Genomic DNA, 23,287 nt, shown 5'->3' with positions numbered 1-23,287 from the left:
TCCTTCTCTCCGAGTTTTGTCAGAGTTGAAGTTAGATGAAGCAGAATGGATCCAATCTCGATATGATCAGTTGAACTTGATTGAAGAGAAGAGGCTGAAAGCTATACGTCATGGTCAAATGTACCAAAAATGAATAATGCGAGCTTATGACAAAAAGGTTCGCCCCAGAGAATTCCATGAGGGGGACCTGGTATTGAAAAAGATCTTTTTCATACAAGAAGATTTTAGAGGAAAGTGGATGCCAAACTGAGAAGAACTTTATATGGTAAAGAATGCTTTTTCTGGAGGAGCTCTAATTTTGACTGGGATGAATGGAAAAAACTTGCCTAATTATGTGAATTTGGATTCAGTTAAGAAATACTTTACCTAAAAAAAAAAGAGGAGAGGTCAAGATGAAAACTCTTTGAGACCAAAGGGGTTTTAAGTTAAAAACTAGGAAAAGAGCAGCTCAAATTCAGATTGAAGATTGAACATGTGATAGTCGGGCTTTCTTGAAGGAAGAACGTTACATCTTGGGTATCAAAAGAGTACTCTAGATATCCTAAATACATATCAAGCTCAAAAAGGTCCTCAAGAAATTTGTGCAGAGAAGCTCATGCTGCGATATTTGGGGCACCTATTTTGTCCTACTTATTTTGTATTTTAACAATGTTTGCTATTTTGATTAATCTATTCATTTCGAGCTCTGCTCCCAATAAATTTCAATCTTGTCCATTGTTACAATCTTTTTCAAGCATTTTTACATTGAAATAACGATTAATAGACTAATAATATTTAAATAAAAGGATTTCTGCATATTGCTCTGAAAGGTTTTCTAAATAGTATTAGGACCTGAAGCGGGACCAATAGTCAGAACTAACCAAATCTAAGGGTTAGAAAATAATTTGGGAACGAATAGTGTAATTTGTGATTACTTCTTGTGGTTTCTTATAAAAGAAACCAGTTGAACAAGAAGGCAAGGTAATACGTGAGTAATAGAACCTTGATAAACAACGAGCAATGCTAGCCTAAGCATTAAAAGGGGGATCATTCTCGAAAAATGACATTTTTCATTCATGCAATAGGAGCATTTAATTCATTCTGATCATAACATCCTAATTGCTTGGCATAGATAGGCCCATGAAATGGATTCTACAGGTCATGTTCCCCAGAGAACGGTGTAACAGATCAGTGAAACCACAAATCCTATACCTAAAGTTGCAATGGGACAGATTGAGGTCACATGGCGAATCTTATCTCTCTGTGGAACAGATTAAAGCCACAAATTTTATCTCTCTGAAGTTGCAGGGTAATAGATTGAAGATACAAATCTTATCTCCCTAAAGTTGAAGTGGAGTAGATTGAAGATGCGAATCTTATTTTCCTGAAGTTGCAGTAGAACATATTGAAGCTACAAGTTACAAATCTTATCTCCCTGAAGTTGCAGTGGAGGAGATAGAAGATGCGAATCTTATCTCCCTGATGTTGTAGTGGAAAAGATTGAAGCTACAAGTTACAAATCTTATCTCCCTGAAGTTGCAGTGGAGCATATTGAAGATACGAATCTTATTTCCCTGAAGTTGTAGTGGAATATATTAAAGCTACGAGTTACGAATCTTGTTTCTTGGAAGTTGCAGTGGAGCAGATTGAAGTTACTAATCTTATCTCCCTAAAGTTACAGTAGAGTAGATTAAAGCGACAAACCCTGTACCTCTAAAGTTGCAGTGGGTTAGAATGAAGTTACTTGGAAAAGAGAAACACCAAAGAAGTTGAGATTCGGCAAGACCAGGCAAAATTAACCCTTCTTAAGGTCTTTGCTCCATTTCCATTACATGTCAATGAGCAAAGAGAGGCAGCTATAATAGGCCATTTTTGCTCGGGCCCAGACCAAGCCAAATAAAAAAAAAATTAATTGTCCAATTACAAAAAAAAGGAGGCCCAAATGGCCCAAACCAAAAACAAAAGGCCCAGTGGCCCAAATTATTTTACAGAAGCGCCTCACTCCCATTTTTGAGTGCTCACTGCCCGAAGCTCTTTGTCCCGAGACTGACATGTCTTGGCCTCCATTTCACCAAAAGAGTGAAGGGCCTGCCTCTCCTCTCTGTTGACTTCGTCACCTACAAGAAAAGAGAAAGAAAAAAGACAAAAACAAAACAGTGGCAAGAACAGTAGCATAGATAGCACGAAACAATAGAGGAAATACAAAAGAACAATAACAAACAGTGTAACTCATGGCTATAAGGGTCAATACCCTAGTTTTAATTGGTTACAGAGAAATATACACACACACAAAAAGAGAAAATAATCAAAAGATGAAAAACATTAACAAAGGTGATTCCTTTTTTATTTTTGTTTTATTTAAAAAATAAAATAAAAGTAAAAAATGTTTCTCACCTAAATCGCTTCGTCTACTCTGTCATCAAAGACCTTCTCCGACATCGAAAATGGCTAGGTGAAGGGTCAAAGATTTCTTTTTTTTTTTTTGGTTTTTTTCAAATTCAGGCCAAAAAGGGCTAAAAGGAGCTTTCTTATTCTTGCTTGCCACCGTCGCTGATGACCTGTGGCCATGACGGGCTGCTGACGGCCTCCATGGTCGGATTCTAGATTATACCCATAGAGAAAAAGTGAGAAAGGATAATTTTTTTTAAAAATGCTATTGAAATGTTTTTTTGTTCTATTTTTTTTATTTATATAAGATCCTGTACGACGTCGTTTTGCGCCAAAGCTTTAGGCGCCAAAACGGTTTCGTTTTAAAAATAACATCATCGCCAGACCCGAGATTTTAGGATTCGCGTGTTTTCGCGATGAAGGTCTAATTACCATTCTGGTCCTTCCGCTTTTTACACCTTTTTCAATACATTCCTATTTCTATTTGTCTTTTTAAATTTATCCCGTTTAATTTCAATTTCCTTTATTTTGGTCCCTTCAAACGATGCACATAAGGAAGTCTGAGATATTTTCCCTTCCAACCCTTATTTTTCTTAGCGTGTTGCACCTTAGTCCTTTGTTTAGGAATATTTTTCTATTCAATCCCTAACCTTTTTTAGTGTGTTACATTCTAGCCTTCGTTAGTCTATTTACTTATTTTTATAATTTATGCCCTTAATTTTATTTTAATTCCAATTGAATCCTTTATTTATTTAATTTCAACTTTTCATTTTATTATTTTATTTATTATTTCTTTGCCCTTATTTTACTTTCATAATGTTTACATTTCCATCTTATTACGCATTATTCGTTAATATTAATATTATTATTATGATTATTATTATTATTATTATAGTTAACCAATTTTGCCCGAGCCTATTTGCAAATAAATAAACCAAAATAAATAGTCCAAAAAGTCCATTTACAAACACCTAACCCAATTAAACAAATAACCCAAAACCCTTTACATAAAATTAAAACCCAATTCCAATAAACCCATTTTCTAACCAAATACCCCAAAATTCTTTAGCCCTAATTACATAATGTTTGACCCAAATTCTAAATTTCCAAAGCCCAATAAAAATTAACTCACGTCCTAAATCTAGCCCAAAAACAGAGGCCCAATATACCCAAAAAAATTTGTCTCAGCATCCTGAGAATGCTAGAAGCTTCTGGAGTAAGCCAGAATGGCACCAGAAGGTCAGCCTCTCGTAAAAATTTTGGACGTTTAGTCTCCACGTCACCAAGGTCGCTCCTCCGTACGGCCGTTCCTGCAAGAGAACACACGAGAAGAAATGGAATAACAGAAATGGGCAGATGACAGCAAGAAAATATACTATTTTTTCGCTATTTTTCTGTAATTTCGGCTATAAAAAGGCCTCATTTTGTACTCCAGAAATTTTACACACACACATTACACTCAATATACGCATGCACATTAGATATTCAAAATCTAGCTCAAAAATTCGAAAGGTGAATTCCAGATTTTTTTTTTCCTTTCTATATTTTCTTTGATTGATTCGCAGATTTAGCACGAATAATAAAAGGGAGAAATCTAAATCGACGCCGATGAAAAGCCCCAAACATCTCAGATATACATAGATGTGGGCGAGGGTCGAGTGAGATTAAAGTTTTGTTTGAATATATGTGAAATTTATTTCATTTTGTTTTAAAAAAAAAACAGTATAAGATTCACATTTTTTTTGTAAAAAAAAAGGAGTGAGGTTACCTGATTTTTGGAAACGCAACCCTTGTTGGCTAGATCTGGACCTTATCCGCACCACTGGCCATCAAACTGATGGATGTTCATGGCTGCGTGATGAAATGAACCCACACAGAGCAAGGGTTTTGTTTTTTTTTTGCATCTGCTTTGAGAAGGAAAGAATGGAAATAGGGTTTTAACATTAAAAGCGAAACGGTGTCGCACAGGAGGGGAAAGGTCCGCGCGCTTACCCGCCTGGAGCCCCGGATTTGCGCCTTTGCGCCTCAAAAGGATTATTTATGCAGCAGGTCCCTTTTCTTTGCGCTGCGTTCTGATCCGCTCCCTTTTGCGTCTGATTTGTTTTATGTTCTTTTTTAATTGATTCCAAAAATTTAGATGGCTTTGCATTTTAATCCATGTCTCCATGCAGTGTTTCAGGATCGGGAATAATTGCAATATTAATCCCTGTGAATTCACGCATATTAAACATGGATCCTTTTATTATTTGAGACATATTTTCGTTATAAAGTATTCTTTTTATTTCTACTTTGATTTTTATAATTTATTAAATTTCGGTTATAGTTTTGGATTTGATTTATTTATTTATATATTTTGAGTTACTTTATTAATATGTAAATATTTATTTATTTTATTTATTTTTCATTTATATTATTTGCAATGTTCATATTAATTGTTTCATTTTTTATTGGTTATTTATTTGTTGTAATTTGTGGTAATTGAATTTTCACATTGCTGTACATTATTTTTGTAATGTTCTATGTGTTATTATACATGTATATACCTCATAATAATTGGTTTTATTCCATGAATATTATTAACAATTAATTATTATACATTTATTTAACTATTTTTTGGTCCACATGATATATATGTATTTGTTTTTAAAATGAAATCACATGTTATATACATTAGTTAAAATTTAACTTTACATATACAAAAATTATTGGTATATATAATTTAAATACATTTTTAAACATTGGTATTTTTATACATATAATTTCTTTTAGATTTATTCACATATATTTCTTATTCAAAAGGAAAATCTCACATATTTTGTATTATTTAAATTATTATTAATAAATATATTTTGTATTTATATTTAGTTTGCACCTATTATTAAAGCTTTGATATCTTTATATATATAGATTTTAATAAACTTGTAATTAATTGTATTTTTTATTATGTATATAATTTATAATAAAATTAAGTTAACCTTATAATTCATATTTTAATCAAAGGATATTTTGACATATAATTATTTCTAACATTTTTCACATGTATATGTCATATTTTAAATTATTTTACTATGGTATATGTTATTATCTTCATATAACTTTATGTAAATATTTTTCTATATATATATATATTTTAAATCATTTATGTGTATAATATTTTTAAGAACCCTTTCAAATCATATAATTTATTGTATTTCATATTATCTTTATGTTTTTTCATATATATATATTGTTACTTATACAACTTATATATTTACTTCATTTTTTATACATTATTTTTTTATCAGTAATTATACTCAATGTTTATTTGTATATAAAGGTTTCATAAACTTACTTTGTATGTTATTCCTTCATATTTAATACATTATTTAAATTATCTTGTGAATTATTAATTTTAAATAAATTTGAGTTTTAAATATTTTGTGCATAATTTGATTTGAACTTTGAAATTTATAATAACTATTTCAATAAACATATATCCCAAGTTTTATGCAAATGTGTCAACTTATATATATTATATGACCATTAATTCTTCGTTTTGTTTCATACATATTTTTGTACATCATTTTATTTTGTGTTATGACCACGTATATTAGTTTCTATTATTTATTATCCATGTTTAAAGAATTTTTTTGGTACATTATACCTAGAATGATTGTTACACATATTAAGCAAGGTTTATTATATTTTGAGTATATTATTTCATATTTATTATTTTTTATAATGCATTAAATATTTCATCAATTTTAAAATGAATAAACATGTTTTTTAAGCAAATTTCGAAATTTCAATTATTTAAAGTTTTTGAAATAAGGCAATATCTAATATTTGGGGAATTCGGAAAAATTGTACTCAATCGTACTGGGTATGACTTTTCTGATGAACCAAATATTTAGATAACCTTTTATACTTTTAATGTATAAGTTTTTAAAAAATTCAAAAATCGATCGTATCTTAAAGGTATAAGAGATCGTATCCAACCGTACTGGGTATGAAACCGCATATCTTCGGAATGAGAAATTTTTGATAGCTAATTTGAGTTATTAAAACATTTTTATATACTTCGAAAAATATTTTAAAAAAAACTTTTGATCTAAGGACAGCATCAAATTAATTTGGTACCAGTTTTTGGGCGTAATGAGGGTGTTAACCCTTCCTCATGCGTAATCTACTCCCGAACCCGTTTTCTTTATTTCTCCTAAACCAAATTTATTTCCCATTAAATAAAACGTTTTAATAGGTGGTCCAATCACACCTAAATCAAGAGGTTGGTGGCGACTCCACATTTTGGTTTTCAAAAGTCGATCCCATTGTTTTCAAAATAAAAAAAAAGGTTTCGACAACTTGGCGACTCCACTGAGGAGTGAGCAAAGAGAGTCAGGCCATAAAATTGGTTATTTGTTGTCCTTTTGTCAGAGAATTGAGAATTTGTTTTGAAGATCAAGATTCTTTTAATTGCATTTGTTTGCATAATTGTTTTGTTTCTAGATTTGTTTAATAAATATGGCATTACATTGCATGACCGTTGTGGTTATACCTATTAAGTGGGAGTAAGAAACTATGCTTTCGTGAGGTTTTCACCTCCGTATGGGCTAGTGGATTGCTTTCGGGATACATCTGTACCTATGATTCCGTGAGATTTTCATCTCCGCATGGTCATAGGGAAATGTATTCCCCTGAACCGAACTCAATCTATATGAGCCTATAATGGGTGAGGATTAAGGAATCTGCTGGTTCGGGTACCTTTTACTCTAGAACCGAGCTTCATATAGTGAACCTTAAGAACTATCCTTAGGTAGAGCCATGTCGAACTTTAGTCATTACCCATTGGTGTGTTATAGTTATCTTTGTTGTTATACTTGTATTTTATTGCGCATATTTGGTACTAACTTGTGCTTTGTTTTGGTTGTGTTTTGCATGACATTGCATACTAAAGGAGGTGTTGGTTCGTATTCGATTGCTAAGTTAGAAAGTTTAACATGGAGAATGAATTTCTTAGTAAAGTTGAGGATAATGCGGCCATCTGTGCATGGTCAGAGAAGTTGCAAACCGAGAAAGGGGATAGCCTGATAGAAGGATATACATCAGAGTTGCAGAACTTTGCCCGCATCAATGTAACACAGAATGACCTGCAGGAGTTGAAGGATATATGGACTCGTTGGGATGAGGGCACTAAATAGTTGTTCTACCAGAGTTATGGTGATATACCGTACTTGCTCGATGTTAAGGTGGATAAGCGTTTGTTCTGAGGTGTGGCTCAATTTTGGAATGCTGCTTATAATTGTTTCACATTTGGAGAAGTAGACTTGGTTCCTACCTTAGAAGAATACACTACTTTGTTGAGGAGTCCAAAGGCTCAAGCTAGGAAAATTTATGTTAAGCTTACTAATAGTCAAACTTTTTCGAAGAGGCTGGTGAATATTTCGGGGATGAGTGAGTCTTGGGTCACTGCTCAAATTCAACAAAAGGGGGATAGTAAGTGTATTCCTTGGGAAAATTTGAGAGATTTGATTTTGATGCACCCAAATGAGAAGAAAAGGGTGAAATTTTTGCCTTAAGCATCTATGGATTGGTGATTTTTCCTAGGGTTTTAAGACATATTGATGAGGCAGTCACTGATTTGTTTGATCGTCTCGGGAAAGGAGTCACACCAGTACCTGCAATATTGGCCAATACGTTTAGGTCTTTGAGCATGTGCCGGAAGGCAGGGGAAGGTCGATTTATTGGCTGTGCATAGTTGTTAATGGTATGGTTTCACGGGCATTTTTGGAAAGTAGATAAGGTATCGTACCGGGTTTTCTCTGAAGGTTACTCCCCATTAAAAGAAGAGATAGCGATGTAAATGAGAGAAGATATTTCGGAAGAGAAATGGATGGAAATTCTCCAAAATCTCAAGGAAGATGATGTAGAGTGGAGGGCTTTCTGGATGGTTCCTGATGAAATCTTGTATCAATGTGGGGACTATAATTGGATGCCATTATTAGGAATATGGGGAGCTACTGGATATACTCCTTTACTTGCATTAAGGCAGTATAAGTCGAGGTAGTTCATACCTACGACGCACGAGTTGGCTCAGTGTGAACTTCCATATAAAGGAGACCACTATAGGAAGAAGGTTCGAGAATTGTCTGATGCTTGGAGACAAATGCACTGGATGAAAAGGATGACTGTGGGTTCTATGGTAACACCTGGATATAATGGATGGTTTAGGAAAAGGGTCAATGACAATATTCCTAGACCAAGTTTAGAAAGCGCTCGGCCAACTGAGGAACAGTTACAAAATGTCCCGTCGGAGTTGGAAATTATAAAGCAGGATTTTGAAAAGAAGAGTTCTGAGTTCGAGAAGAAGATTGAGCAGTTGGAAGAAGAAAAGATGCACTTGAAGTTAAAAGTAGAGATTCAAAAATCAGAGGCAGAGAAGCTATAAAAAAGGACGGGTAAATTTGAGGAAGATTTGGAAAGTTTGAAAATAAATTATAAGAAGCTGCGCTTATCAATGAGGACCGCTGGGCTAGAAAAGACTTTGAAACAGTGGCGCCAGGAGGTTCGAGAAGAAAGGGCTAAGGCAGATCAATGGGAAAAGAAATTTCAGGAGGTTCAAGCTCGGAATGAAGCCTTAGAAAGAAGTTTGTCAGAGAGTAAGAATGAAAAAGATGAATTAAGAGCCAGAGTGGCGGAACTTGAGAGATCTCTGAGTTTATACCGAAATCGTAATTCTGTGACAGAGTTGAAAGCAAGCTTAAGTAAGATCAAGGAGATGAAAGGGAAAATAGAAGAGTTAGAGACGGCCTTGCAGAGTTGTGAAATGAGGATTGAGTTCTTGGAGGCAAACGAGGAGCAATGGAAGAATCAACTTCATCATTCTCAAGACCAGGTGAGAAACAGGGACTACATCATGGGAGAAGCTGTAACGCAAATACGAGAAGTAGCTGACTACTTGTAGTCCTTGGCAGTACAGGCAGACATATTAAGTGTGAAGTACGAGCTGGAGTCAGACAGGGGACATAAACTAGCTTCATTGTTTAGGGAAATTAAGACCCTGAGTGTTAGGGCGAAGTCGTATTTGTAACTCAGTTTTATGTAAAGAGTTTTACTTTCTAGTGAAATTTTCTAAAAGGAATTGAATCAGAATTGATGCCTCCTTTGCATTCATGCATTTGCATTACATTACATCATATGCATTAAAGATCATAATAAGATTCTAATTAATTAAAAATTATTTCAGTAATTTGGAAACCAACTAAAATACACCAAATACGCATCCCTACGGTACGAGGAAAAAGACTAAGTCAATGGACAAAAGATTGGAAAATTTAGAACAAATACAAAAGGATATACAAGAGCAAATGCAGTTACAGATGCAAGAACGGCTTGATAAGATGCAGCAAGAGATGAAAGAACAGATGATGAAAACCCAAAGAGAGATGATGAGTCAGTTGTCCCAATTGCTGATGGGAAGAATGGATAAGGGAAAAGGTCCAATAGATAATATGTGAGAAAGTAATGAAGACCCCCAATATCCTCCTGGCTTCACTCCTGTTCATATGCAGACACAACCAGAAATTAATTTGGAGAAGTCATCTGTTACAATCAGGCCTCAGCAGTTTCAAGCCGGGGTTTTGGTTCTAATAAATTTTCAAGCTGGTTCAGGTTATAATCCTGGTAATAACTCACAGAATCCAATAGTCCTTGATTTGGATGAAGTTGCAAAAGAGGAAAGAGCAAAGGCATAATCGCAAAGGCAGTTAGAAGAACGGTGCAAATGGCTGGAGGAAAAGGTCAGAACAATGGAGGGTGGTGATAGACACCTTGGGATTGATGCAAAGGATCTGAGTTTGGTCCCAAACTTAGTACTGCCATACAAGTTCAGGATGCCAAAATTTGGGAAATATAATGGAACAAGTTGTCCTAAAGCTCATATCATTATGTTTTGCAGAAGGATGACAGGGTATGTTCATAATGATCAATTGTTGATTCATTGCTTCCAAGATAGCTTGGTGGGAGTAGCTGCTAAATGGTACAATCAATTGAATCGAAACAGAATTAGTTCATGGAGAGACTTAGCATAGGCATTCATAAAGCAATACAGTCATGTGACAGATATAATTCCCGATAGAATTACTCTGCAGAATATGGAGAAGAAGCTGAATGAAAGTTTTAAGCAGTATGCATAGAGGTGGAGGGAAATGGCTATTCAGGTTCAGCCACCGCTTTTGGAAAAAGAAACCACAATGCTCTTCATTAATACTTTAAAGGCCCCGTTTATAACGCATATGCTAAGAAGTGCCATGAGAAGCTTCGCGGATGTGGTCATGACGGGAGAAATGATTGAAAATGCCATAAAAAATGGAAGGATAGACGCGGGAGAAAGTGCTAAAAGGTCTATGTCATAGAAGAAAGAGAATGAGGTGAATAATGTGAACATGGGATATTCGAAGTCTATTACTGTGAGTCAACCAAAAGCAACAACTGCTGGTCAGGGTTCATCACAGCAAGAGTCAGGGACCAGGCAGAATAATGAGAAGATTCAATTTACACCAATTCCTATGACGTACAAAGAATTATATCCAAGTTTGTTCGATGCACATATAGTGGCACCTTTTTACTTGAAGCCAATACAGCCTCCGTTCCCTAAATGGTACGATGCTAATGCCCAATGTGAGTATCACGCAGGAATTGTGGGTCATTCGATAGAAAATTGCACCACTTTCAAGAAATTGGTTGAGAGGTTTATCCAGATGGGCATTGTAAAATTCGATAATGCACCCAGTATTGAAAATCCACTGCCTAATCATACGGATGGAGGGATAAATGTGATAGATGGAGGATTTGGAAAAAGGACCAAGAGGGATGTTTCGGAAGTAAAAACTCCTTTGAGACGAGTTTGAAAGGAGATGGCAATAAGAGGATTGGTTATTTCAAAAATAGAAGGAGATGATAATGGGATAGAGAATTATTGTGAGTTCCAGCATGAAGAAGGACACAGAATTCAGGAATATGAAGAATTCAGAGCTATAATTTAGAGCCTAATGGACAGCAAGGAAATGGAGTTTTATGAGGAGATCAATAAGGAGGAATATATATGTGCGTCAGAGTCCACATCAAGTCCAAAAGTCAATTATCCTGTGGTTATTATCTCGTGTCCTAAGAATGAAGTAGGATTTCAAATGGCGCCAAAGATTATAATTCAGAAGCCCGTAGTTTTTTCTTACAAGGATAATAAGCATGTCTCTTGGAACTATGAATGTAATGTGACTATTCTGGGAAAGGAGAATTCAGCTAGCCCGTCAAAGGAGGATCAAAATATAGGGTCTCATACACGCAGTGGAAGGTGATATGATACCCGAACAGAAATGGTAAAAGAAAGAGAGATGCTGGTTGAGTAAAAGAAAGGAAAAGCAGTCGAACTTGATGTACCTGTTAACGAACCAGTGAAAGAAGAAGAAGCTAAAGAATTCTTAAAATTTCTGAAACATAGCGAGTATAGTGTAGTGGAACAGTTGCGTAAACAGCCGGCCCACATATCTATATTGGCTGTACTCCTGAGTTCAGAGGTGCATCGGAGTGCATTGATGAAGGTGCTAAATGAGACATATGTAACCAACGATATTTCTATCAGTAAGCTGGATCGGTTGGTTAACAACATAAGTGCAGACAACTTTATCGTTTTCAATGATGACGAGATTCTGCCAGGAGGGATGTGATCTACCAAAGCTTTGCATATAACTACCAGGTGTAAAGGGTATACGCTGCCAGAGGTATTGGTAGATAATGGTTCAGCATTGAATGTGTTACCTTTGTCCATACTGAACAAGTTACCTGTGGATAGTTCTCATATGAAAGGATGTCAGAACATAGTATGAGCATTTGATGGCACAGAGAGGAGAGTCATGGGGAGAATTGAGGTACCCTTGTTGATTGGACCAAATACGTATGAGGTAGATTTTCTAGTAATAGATATTAAGCCCTCTTACAATTGCCTGTTGGGAAGGCCTTGGATACATTCGGCAGGGGCAGTACCTTCATCGTTACATCAAAAGCTGAAGCTGGTATCAGAAGGGCGGTTGGTAATGATAAACGCTGAAGAAGATATTATTGCGGCCATAAGCAGTGATGCGCCATATGTAGAAACAGATGAGGAAGCTATTGAGTGTTCTTTCCGGTCTTTGGAGTTTGTGAATGCAACATTCATTACTGAGGGGAGTAGAATTCTGGAGCCAAAAATGTCCAAAACTACGATGATGGGTTTGCAGTTGATGGTAGGCCGATGAGCTATGCCAGGAAAGGGGCTTGGAAAATGCCTTCAAGGAAGAATTGCAGTGCCAATGTTGAAAGACAAATAGGATCGCTTTGGTTTGGGGTTCAAGCCAGATGAAAGGCAAAGGAAAAAGGAGCTAGAAAGAAGACAAGAAAGAAGAAGAGCACGAGTGAATGGTGGGAAAATCAAGTGAGAGCCCATGATAATTCCTCATATCTCCAAGTCGTTTGTATCAGGTGGCATTATTTATCCTGAATAGGGGATGTTGGAGAAAGAAAGCATGGAAGAAGCATTGGGAGATGTGTACATTAATGCCATATTTGAAGAGACAATTGAAGAGGGGATTTCGTTAAATATTCGTCCATATGAGCCTAGGAGTGTTCTAAACAATTAGACTGCAGAAGATCTTCCTGTAATTTTTAGAGCTTACTCAGAGTAATGTTCGAAACAAACTTGTTGTTTTAAGCCTAGAAACAATAAATATTTCTTTGTGAAATAGGCTCATGTTCAAACATCATTATTTCAATGAAGTACATTTTTTGCTATCATTTTGAGTAAATGTTATTCTTTTCACAAGCAATTGTGTTATTCTTTCTATCTATAATTATCTTAATTCTTTCTTCAATTCATAAACATATCATACAAAGTAATAATTACCAAATTCATTCATTCTTTGTATATTTTTGTACCTTTAATAGGTCCCTAGATATCAATGTCATGAGCGATGCTGTTACTGACTCAGAATCACTATTTGAGTGAGACATGTGTTTAAAGGGATCTCAGGACTTTAAAGATAACAGAGACTGTGATTTATCTCCAGATTTATTAAGGATGGTAGAATAAGAGGAAAAGCAAATTTTGCCTCACAAAGAAACCGTAGACATGGTGACTTTGGAGAAGGGGAAAGTTGTAAAAATTGGAACATGCATAGCTGAAGAGACAAAGCGAGATCTTGTTGAGTTACTTCAGGAATTCAAAGATGTTTTTGCATGGTCATACCAGGATATACCTGGTTTAAGTCCTGATATTGCAGTACATTGCCTTCCAATAAGAGAAGATTGCAAGCTAGTACAGCAGAAGCTTCGACGAATGAGGCCAGATGTTGTTTTAAAGATCAAGGAAGAAGTTAAAAAGTAGTTTGATGCGGGTTTCTTTCAGGTGACCAAGTACTCAGAATGGGTAGCTAATGTGGTGTCAGTTCCCAAGAAAGACGGCAAGGTGCGAATGTGTGTGGATTATAGAGATCTAAATAAAGCGAGCCCAAAGGACAACTTCCCTTTGCCTCACATTGATACACTAGTGGATAATACAGCTGATTACTCGTTGTTTTCCTGAAGACATGGGAAATACTACTTTTATAACCTTGTGGGGCACGTTTTGTTACAAGGTGATGCCATTTGGATTGAAGAATGCTGGAGCAACGTATCAAAGAGCCATGGTAACTTTATTTCATGATATGATACACAAAGAAATCGAAGTGTATGTTGATGATATGATAGCCAAATCTCGAACTGAAAAGGAGCATATCCAGTTGTTCATGAGATTGAGGAAATTTCAGTTAAAGCTTAATCCAACAAAGTGTACTTTTGGGGCTAGATCCAGAAAGCTATTGGGCTTTGTGGTCAGTGAGAGGGGAATTGAGATTGATTCAGACAAGGTCTGGGCTATACAGGAGTTGTCTTCATCACGTACTCAAAAAGAAGTTCAGGGTGTCCTTGGAAGATTAAATTACATTGCGCGGTTTATTTCTCAATTAACGGAGAAGTGTGACCCTATATTCCATCTTCTTAAAAAGCATAATCCAGGTGAATGGGATGATGAATGTCAAAAGGCTTTTGATAAAGTTAAAGAATATTTGTCAAGTCCTCCAGTGTTATCACCCCCAAGTTCAGGCAGGCCGTTGATATTGTATTTGACCGTGTTTGGTAATTCAATGGGATGTGTGCTTGGTCAACATGACGAATCAGGAAGAAAGGAAAAGGAGATATATTACCTTAGTAAGAAATTCACTGAGTGTGAGTTGAGATATTCACCAATTGAAAAATTGTGTTGCGCTTTGGTTTGGACAGCATGAAGATTGAGGCAATATATGTTGTATTATACAACCTGGCTAATCTCAAAATTGGATCCTTTAAAGTATATGATGGAATCAAATACCTTGAACGGAAGAATGGCTAGGTGGAAAATTTTGCTTTCTGAATTTGACATAATTTACATGAGTCAAAAAGCTGTAAATGGGAGTGCAATAGCAGATTTTCTGGCCAGCCGAGCTTTAGAAAATTATGAGCCCTTGAATTTTGACTTCCTCAATGAAGAGATAGTGTATGTAGCAGCTGCTGAAGAAGACAATACAAAAGGTCACTGTTGGAAATTGAGTTTTGACGGAGCCTCAAATGCTATGGGTAATGGAGTTGGGGCAGTTCTGGTATCCCTAAATGGAGATCATTATCCATTCACATGTAAATTGGATTTTGATTGTACAAATAATATGGCAGAATATGAAGCATGTATCATGGGGCTCAGAGCAGCTATAGAACGCAGGATCAAATCATTAGAAGTATATGGAGATTCTGCATTGGTAATTTATCAACTTCGAGGTGAATGGGAAACAAGAGATTCTAAGCTAATCAATTATAGAAGGCTGGTGTTGAGGTTAGTTGAGGAGTTTAATAATATTACTTTCAATTATCTCCCGCGCGAAGAAAATCAGATGGCAGATGCTTTGACTACTTTGGCTTCCATGATCAAAGTAAGCCGACAAGAGGATGTGAAGCCTATTCAGATGAGTATTTATGAGGCCCCGTCTTATTGTTATAATATAGAGGAAGAAGAAAGAGATGATCATCCTTAGTATCAGGATATATTGCGGTATGTGAGAAATCGTGAGTATCCAGATCAAGCCACGGAGAATGACAAAAGAACATTGAGAAGGCTCGCTTGCAATTATGTATTAAATGGAGAGATTATGTAAAAAAGAAGGAAAGATCAGGTACTTTTGAGATGCATAGATGCCGTGGAGTCCAAGAAAATTTTAGAGGAAGTGCACGAAGGGGTTTGTGGAACACACGCCAATGGGTTCACAATGGCCAGAAAAATTATGCGGTTTGGATATTATTGGTCTACCATGGAAGGGGACTGCATCAATTATGCTAAGAAATGTCATAAATGTCAAATTTATGGTGATAAGATTCATGTACCTCCCTCGCCCTTGCATGTTATGACTTCCCCATGGCCATTTTCCATGTGGGGCATGGATGTCATAGGGCCAATTTTACCAAAGGCTTCAAATGGGCATCGTTTCATTTTTGTGGTCATTGATTATTTTACCAAGTGGGTGGAAGCTGCTTCGTATGCCAATGTAACTAAATCGGCAGTCAGTAGGTTCTTAAAGAAGGAAATTATATGTCGATATGGAATGCCTGAGAAAATCATATCTGATAATGCACTGAATTTGAACAATAGTACAATAGCAGAGGTCTGTAGTCAGTTTAAAATCAGACATCATAACTCATCACCATATCGTCCGAAGATGAATGGAGTAGTGGAAGCAGCTAACAAAAATATCAAGAAGATTGTGGGGAAAATGATCGAAACTTACAAAGTTGGCATGAAAAGTTGCCATTCGCTCTTTATGCTTATCGGACATCTGTCAAAACTTCTACTGGGGCAACACCGTTCTCATTGGTCTATGGAATGGAAGCAGTTCTGCCTATTGAAGTAGAAATACCTTCTCTTTGAGTTTTGTCAGAATTAAAGTTAGATGAAGCAGAATGGATACAATCTCGATATGATCAGTTGAACTTGATTGAGGAAAAGAGGCTAAAGGCTATTCAGCATGGACAGATGTATCAAAAAAGAATGATGCGGGCTTATGACAAAAAGGTTCGCCCAAGAGAGTTTCATGAGGGAGATTTGGTTTTGAAGAAGATTCTTCCCATACAAAAAGATTTCAGAGGTAAATGGATGCCGAATTGGGAGGGGCCCTATGTGGAGAAAAAACTTTCTCTGGTGGTGCATTAATACTGGCCGAAATGGATGGAAGAAATTTATCTAATCCAGTGAACTTGGATGCAGTCAAAAAGTACTACACTTGACAAGGGAGGGAAGCCAAAGTGAAAACCCGCAAAGGGCGCTTTGAGGCTTTCGAAAAAAAAAAGGCTTAAGTGAAAACCCGCAAATGGCACTTTAGGACCAAATAAAAATGGAAAGGGCCAAGGTGAAAACCCGCAAAGGGCACTTTGAGACTCAATAATAAAAAGAAAAAAGAGAAAAAGGAGAGGCCAAGGTGAAAACCCGCAAAGGGCGCCTTGTGACCAAAGGGGATTTGAGTTGAAAACCCGAAAAGGGTGGCTCAAATGTGAATACAAAGTGAGGAGGTTGTGATCTTGATATACCTGAATTAACCATGAAGGGGATATGTTGTATCTTGGGGCATTGACAAAGTACTTCTGATCTCTTAAACACATGTTGAGTTTGAATTGGTCTTCAAGAAGTTTGTACAGAGAAGCTCAGGTTGCGATAACAAGGGTACCTAGTATTCATTTCCAGTAAAGTGGTTATCTTTATTCTTTCTTTTTCAAGATATATATTCCCAAATTAATAGCCATAGTTGTTCTTTTGGTAATTTACTTTGAATTCAAGATTAATTTACATTCTTGTTCATTATCACGATTTGATTGCAAGTATATTGCATTGACATAATGATGAATGAACTAGTGATGTTTTCACAATAGAAGTTTTGCATATTACTCTAGAAGTTTCTAGATAATGCAAGAGTCTGAAGAGAGATAATTGTTTAGAATACGCTCAAGTTCAAAGATATATTTGGATAAATAGGCTTTTTGAGATCTCTGTCCAAATGATAATGGAGCAAACAGGCAAGATATAGTATTGATGATGCAATTTTATTCTCTAAAAAAAAAAGAGGAAATGATGTTCATACAAAGAGCAGAAATGCACGTTTGGCTATAGTACTTGAGAAGTGAGGTAGCAGATTAAACAAAGGGAAATTCAACTATGAGTTACAATGTTTTGTCTCAAAATGAGTAGTAGAGGGGACATTGGAATTACAGTGGGGCAAGCTCGCCAAACGAGATAGGTTGTTTCTTTGGGATACTCCTTCAAGAAGATGGTTGAGCAAATGCGTCAGTAATAGCATATTAATGAACGAGTGACGATACCCTAATTTGTTAAAATGGAATCATCCTCATTTGTGTATATATTATTCATAACACATTTAGTTAGGAGTATTGGGTCATTTCGATTATAGCATCCTAATTATTTGGCATAAGCATGTGCATATAAAATAGAGTCTACAGGATAGGTCCCCCGGAGGGCAATGTAGCAACATTGGTAAAGATTGAAGATCTTATTTCCCTGAAGTTGCAGTGGAATAGATCCTTGCAGATGGTGAATCTTATCTCCATGTATCAGCAATGGAGCAGATTTTACCACCAAACCTTGTCTCTCTGAGGTAGCAAGAGAGCAGGTTGAAGTATGAGTTTTATCTTCCTGAGGTAGCAAGGAAGTAGACTGAGAATGGAAGATTTTACCACCAAACCTTGTCTCTCTAAGGTAGCAAGAGAGTAGGTTGAAGTATGAGTCTTATCTTCCTGAGGTAGCAAGGAAGCAGACTGAGAATTGAAGATTTTATCTCCCTAAAGTTGCAGCGGAGTAGATCTTTGCGAATGGTGAATTTTATCCCCATGTATTAGCAATGGAGCAGATGTTACCATCAAACCTTATCTCTCTGAGGTAGTAGGAGAGCAGGTTGAAGAATGAGTCTTATCTTCCTGGGGTAGCAAGGAAGCAGACTGAGAATTGAAGATTTTATCCCCCTAAGTTTGCAGTGAAGCAGATCTCTGCAGATACAAGGGAGCAGATTAATGACTGAGGATCTTATCTCCATGAAGTGGCAGTGGAGCTAATTGAAAATGGTGAATCTTATCTCTATGTATCGACAATGGAGCAGATTTAATCTATCAACCTCATCTTCCTAAAGGTGTTTGGAAAAGAGAAGCACCAAAAAAGCTAAAAGTTAACAAGACCGAGCAAAATCGGTTCTTTTGAAGTCATTGCTTTACTTCCGTTACACGTCAATGAGCAAAGAGGGGCAGCTGTAGTTAACCAATTTTGCCCTGGCCCATTTGCAAATAAATAAACCCAAATAAATAGTCCAAAAAGTCCATTTACAAACACCTAACCCAATTAAACAAATACCCCAAAACCCTTTACATAAAATTAAAACCCAATTCCAATAAACCCATTTTCTAACCAAATACCCCAAAATTCTTTAGCCCTAATTACATAATGTTTGACCCAAATTCTAAATTTCCAAAGCCCAATAAAAATTAACTCACGTCCTAAATCTAGCCCAAAAACAGAGGCCCAATATGCCCAAAAAGAAATTTGTCTCAGGATCCCGAGAATGCTAGAAGCTTCGGAGTAAGCGAATGGCACCGAAGGTCGACCTCTCGTAAAAATTTTGACGTTTAGTCTCCACGTCACCAAGGTCGCTCCTCCAGACGGCCGTTCGTGCAAGAGAACACACGAGAAGAAATGGAATAACAGAAATGGGCGATGATGACAAGAAAATATACTATTTTTTCCGCTATTTTTACGTAATTTCGGCTATAAAAGGCCTCATTTTGTACTCGAAATTTTACACACACATTACACTCAATATACGCATGCACATTAGATATTCAAAATCTAGCTCAAAAATTCGAAAGGTGAATCCCAGATTTTTTTTTTCCTTTCTTTATTTTCTTTGATTGATTCGCAGATTTAGCACAAATATTAAAAGGGAGAAATCTAAATCGACGCCGATGAAAAGCCCCAAACATCTCAGATATACATAGATGTGGGCGAGGGTCGAGTGAGATTAAAGTTTTGTTTGAATATATGTGAAATTTATTTCATTTTGTTTTAAAAAAAACAGTATAAGATTCACATTGCTGTACATTATTTTTTGTAATGTTCTATGTGTTATTATACATGTATATACCTCATAATAATTGGTTTTATTCCATGAATATTATTAACAATTAATTATTATACATTTATTTAACTATTTTTTGGTCCACATGATATATATGTATTTGTTTTTAAAATGAAATCACATGTTATATACATTAGTTAAAATTTAACTTTACATATACAAAAATTATTGGTATATATAATTTAAATACATTTTAAACATTGATATTTTTATACATATAATTTCTTTTAGATTTATTCACATATATTTCTTATTCAAAGGAAAATCTCACATATTTTGTATTATTTAAATTATTATTAATAAATATATTTTGTATTTATATTTAGTTTGCACCTATTATTAAAGCTTTGGTATCTTTATATATATAGATTTTAATAAACTTGTAATTAATTGTATTTTTTATTATGTATATAATTTATAATAAAATTAAGTTAACCATATAATTCATATTTTAGTCAAAGGATATTTTGACATATAATTATTTCTAACATTTTTCACATGTATATGTCATATTTTAAATTATTTTTACTATGGTATATGTTATTATCTTCATATAACTTTATGTAAATATTTTTCTATATATATATATATTTTTAAATCATTTATGTGTATAATATTTTAAGAACCCTTTCAAATCATATAATTTACTGTATTTCATATTATCTTTATGTTTTTTCATATATATATTTTGTTACTCATACAACTTATATATTTACTTCATTTTTTATACATTATTTTTTTATCAGTAATTATACTCAATGTTTATTTGTATATAAAGGTTTCATAAACTTACTTTGCATATTATTCCTTCATATTTAATACATTATTTAAATTATCTTGTGAATTATTAATTTTGAATAAATTTGAGTTTTAAATATTTTGTGCATAATTTGATTTGAACTTTGAAATTTATAATAACTATTTCAATAAACATATATCCCAAGTTTTATGCAAATGTGTCAACTTATATATATTATATGACCATTAATTCTTCGTTTTGTTTCATACATATTTTTGTACATCATTTTATTTTGTGTTATGACCATGTATATTAGTTTCTATTATTTATTATCCATGTTTAAAGAATTTTTTTGTTACATTATACCTAGAATGATTGTTAGACATATTAAGCAAGGTTTATTATATTTTGAGTATATTATTTCATATTTATTATTTTTTATAATGCATTAAATATTTCATCAATTTTAAAATGAATAAACATGTTTTTTAAGCAAATTTCGAAATTTCAATTATTTAAAGTTTTTGAAATAAGGCAATATCTAATATTTGGGGAATTCGGAAAAATTGTACTCAATCGTACTGGGTATGACTTTCCCGATGAACCAAATATTTAGATAACCTTTTATACTTTTAATGTATAAGTTTTTAAAAAATTCGAAAATCGATCGTATCTTAAAGGTATAAGAGATCGTATGAAACCGTACTGGGTATGAAACCGTACTTGGGAATCAGAAGAGACTATGCGTCAACAATACCCTCAACTAGTTGGATCAGGAAAATTTCGAGGACGAAATTTCTTTAAGAAGGGTAGAGTTGTAACGCCCCAATTTTCGGGAATTCTGTGAATGTTGGCATAGGTTTAATTATGTTAGTGGGCCTCTAGAAGGCTCAAGCTTAAGATAGAACCCGGCAATTTTGGTTAATTTTTGTTCCATAAGAAAAAGGGGGTGAAATTATGAAATAGAACCTATGTGAAAATGTTTGAAAATGCTATAGGCTAAATTGAAGTGGCCAAATAAATAGGAGTGCAAAATAGGAGGATTTGCATGACAAACCTCCCATTTTACATGAAGTGGCCAGCCATCATGTTGTTGTAGACAATATGAGCACTTGATATCCATAATTCATGGTACAAATTGATAATGTGTTAGGTAAATGTTCCATGATAATGGATTAGGTAAATATTCCATGATAATGGGTTAGGTAAATGTTCCATGATAATGGTTTAGGTAAATGTTCCATGATGGGCATTTCATGTTTTTTGTATTAAAGAATTAAATGGATGAAATATGAAATTTTATTAAAAGAAAAAGGGGTGAAAAGAACAAAGTTTTGTCCATCTTTGTTCATCATAGCCTAAAGTTAGAGAAGAGAAAGGAGAGGAGAAAGTTCTGTCACTTGGGGAAGAAAATTGAAGGTAAGTTCATGGTAGTTTGCTTCTATCTTGATGTTCATGAGTTCATCTTGATGTTCATGAGTTCTTCTTGATTCTACCTTAACTCTTGAAGCATATTTTGGTTTTTGGTTGTGTTGTGAGCATTTGGTCATGAATTAAAATGAAGGAAATGGTTGTTGTTTCATGTTCTTTTGATGAAAAATGGAAGATAGGTGAAGTTGAGCCAAACAAATGAGCATGCATGTGCCTTAGATGCTAAGGGGAAAAATAGGCTAACATGTTGTGCTTTAAAATGATGAAATGGAGACTATACTTAAGTAAATTCATAGATATGTGATGATTAATTGGTGATATACATGTTTAAATAACATGCATGCAAGTTATGTGTGAAAGAGTGATTTGGTAATAAATCTGCTTGGGACAGCAGCAGTAATGTGACTTTGGAAAATCACCATAAATTGTGAGAGATGAGTTAGAAGGTGAATAAATTATGTAATTAAAGCTTAATGAGTCTAGTTTCAAATGAAATAAACGAGAACATATTTTGAATTCTGTACAATGAGAAATTTGATTCGTAATGAAGAGTGGTCAGATTAGTCAAACAGTGAAACATGGGAAACCTTAAGAAAAATCTGGTATTTATTGGCCAAACCAAAAATTCTGAAAATTTTATGGATATAAGATATATGAGTCTATTTTTAGGGAAAATTAACGGCACTTGATTTGGAGTTTTGTAGCTCCAGTTATAAATGATTTAGTGACTGTTGCTCAGGAAGACAGCTTGCAGTGAAATTATGATTATGTGGTAAACATTAACAAAAATTTGTTAATGAGTTGCTTATTGATTTCTTATAAGCTTACTATGATCTGTAGGTGTGGTTGACCGAATATTGTAAGGGGTTAATACGTAGTTTGTATTTGAATAGTTAGATTAACGTGTTAGTAATCCAATTGTAGGCGGTTCGTGTGTGGATCTACAAGATATCGTCGCAAGCAGTGTGTAACTAACACCCTCTTTCTTAGTCTGGATCGGCAAAACTCGAAAAGCCAAAATGCCGAAAACCGGTATTTTGTAGATTTGCGAGTGTGCGAATGCTCGTGAGGTAAATCAATTAATGTTTTTGGTAAGCTGCAAAATTTGGACTGCAAATTGCATGATTTCTGTACCCTCGATATTTTTGGGCTTAATGGGCCAAAATTGGAATGATGGGCCAACGGGCCCAATTCGTAAGAACCCTCGATGCGTGATTCGTTAGTACGTGAAAAGTAGGAATATGCATGAAAACCCTAAAATAGATAAATTCTTGAAATACCTTTAAAAGTGGAAAATTTACTGACTTTACCCCTAGTAGATAAATTATCGAAATACCCTAGGTTTAAATTGACCTAAATGCATGTTTGATTGTTGTTATTTCTTGCATGCCATGTTATTATCGATGCATGGGATTGGGATATTGACGGAGGAAGTCTTGAAAGTGGCTTGTCCACGTCTTGGAGGCTTTACCTCAATTTATTGTTAAGCTGAGAA

General features: G+C 34.8%; 2 protein-coding genes and 1 long non-coding RNA gene across 3 annotated transcripts; 2 read left to right on the top strand and 1 right to left on the bottom strand.

The window, feature by feature from the left end:
* Positions 1-3,285: 3,285 nt before the first annotated feature.
* Positions 3,286-4,598, bottom strand: LOC108459347 (uncharacterized). Its single transcript, XR_001867345.2, has 2 exons — positions 4,136-4,598; positions 3,286-3,677 (listed from the first exon to the last, which is right to left on the bottom strand). It is a non-coding gene; the product is annotated as an uncharacterized LOC108459347 (long non-coding RNA).
* Positions 4,599-8,860: 4,262 nt separating this feature from the next.
* On the top strand, positions 8,861-9,307 carry LOC108458640 (uncharacterized). The gene has a single exon (XM_017758045.1). The coding sequence runs from the start codon at positions 8,861-8,863 to the stop codon at positions 9,305-9,307; it is 447 nt and encodes a 148-aa protein (XP_017613534.1).
* Positions 9,308-14,792: 5,485 nt separating this feature from the next.
* Positions 14,793-15,473, top strand: LOC108458639 (uncharacterized). Its single transcript, XM_017758044.1, has 2 exons — positions 14,793-15,024; positions 15,118-15,473. Exons 1-2 carry the CDS (start codon positions 14,793-14,795, stop codon positions 15,471-15,473), a joined length of 588 nt encoding a protein of 195 aa, XP_017613533.1.
* The last annotated feature ends 7,814 nt before the right edge of the window (positions 15,474-23,287 follow it).

The sequence above is a fragment of the Gossypium arboreum genome, chromosome 12 (genome assembly GCF_025698485.1).
Source record: "Gossypium arboreum isolate Shixiya-1 chromosome 12, ASM2569848v2, whole genome shotgun sequence".
NCBI classification, from domain to species: domain Eukaryota; kingdom Viridiplantae; phylum Streptophyta; class Magnoliopsida; order Malvales; family Malvaceae; genus Gossypium; species Gossypium arboreum.
This window is presented reverse-complemented; position numbering and strand designations above follow the sequence as displayed.

Bases quoted from the DNA above. Each gene is read 5' to 3' on its own strand.
- LOC108458639 (XM_017758044.1), top strand. From the start codon at position 14,793: ATGGCTAGGTGGAAAATTTTGCTTTCTGAATTTGACATAATTTACATG. The intron at 15,025-15,117 runs GTAATGGAGTTG...ATAATATGGCAG, and splicing joins CGGAGCCTCAAATGCTATGG to AATATGAAGCATGTATCATG.
- LOC108458640 (XM_017758045.1), top strand. From the start codon at position 8,861: ATGAGGACCGCTGGGCTAGAAAAGACTTTGAAACAGTGGCGCCAGGAG.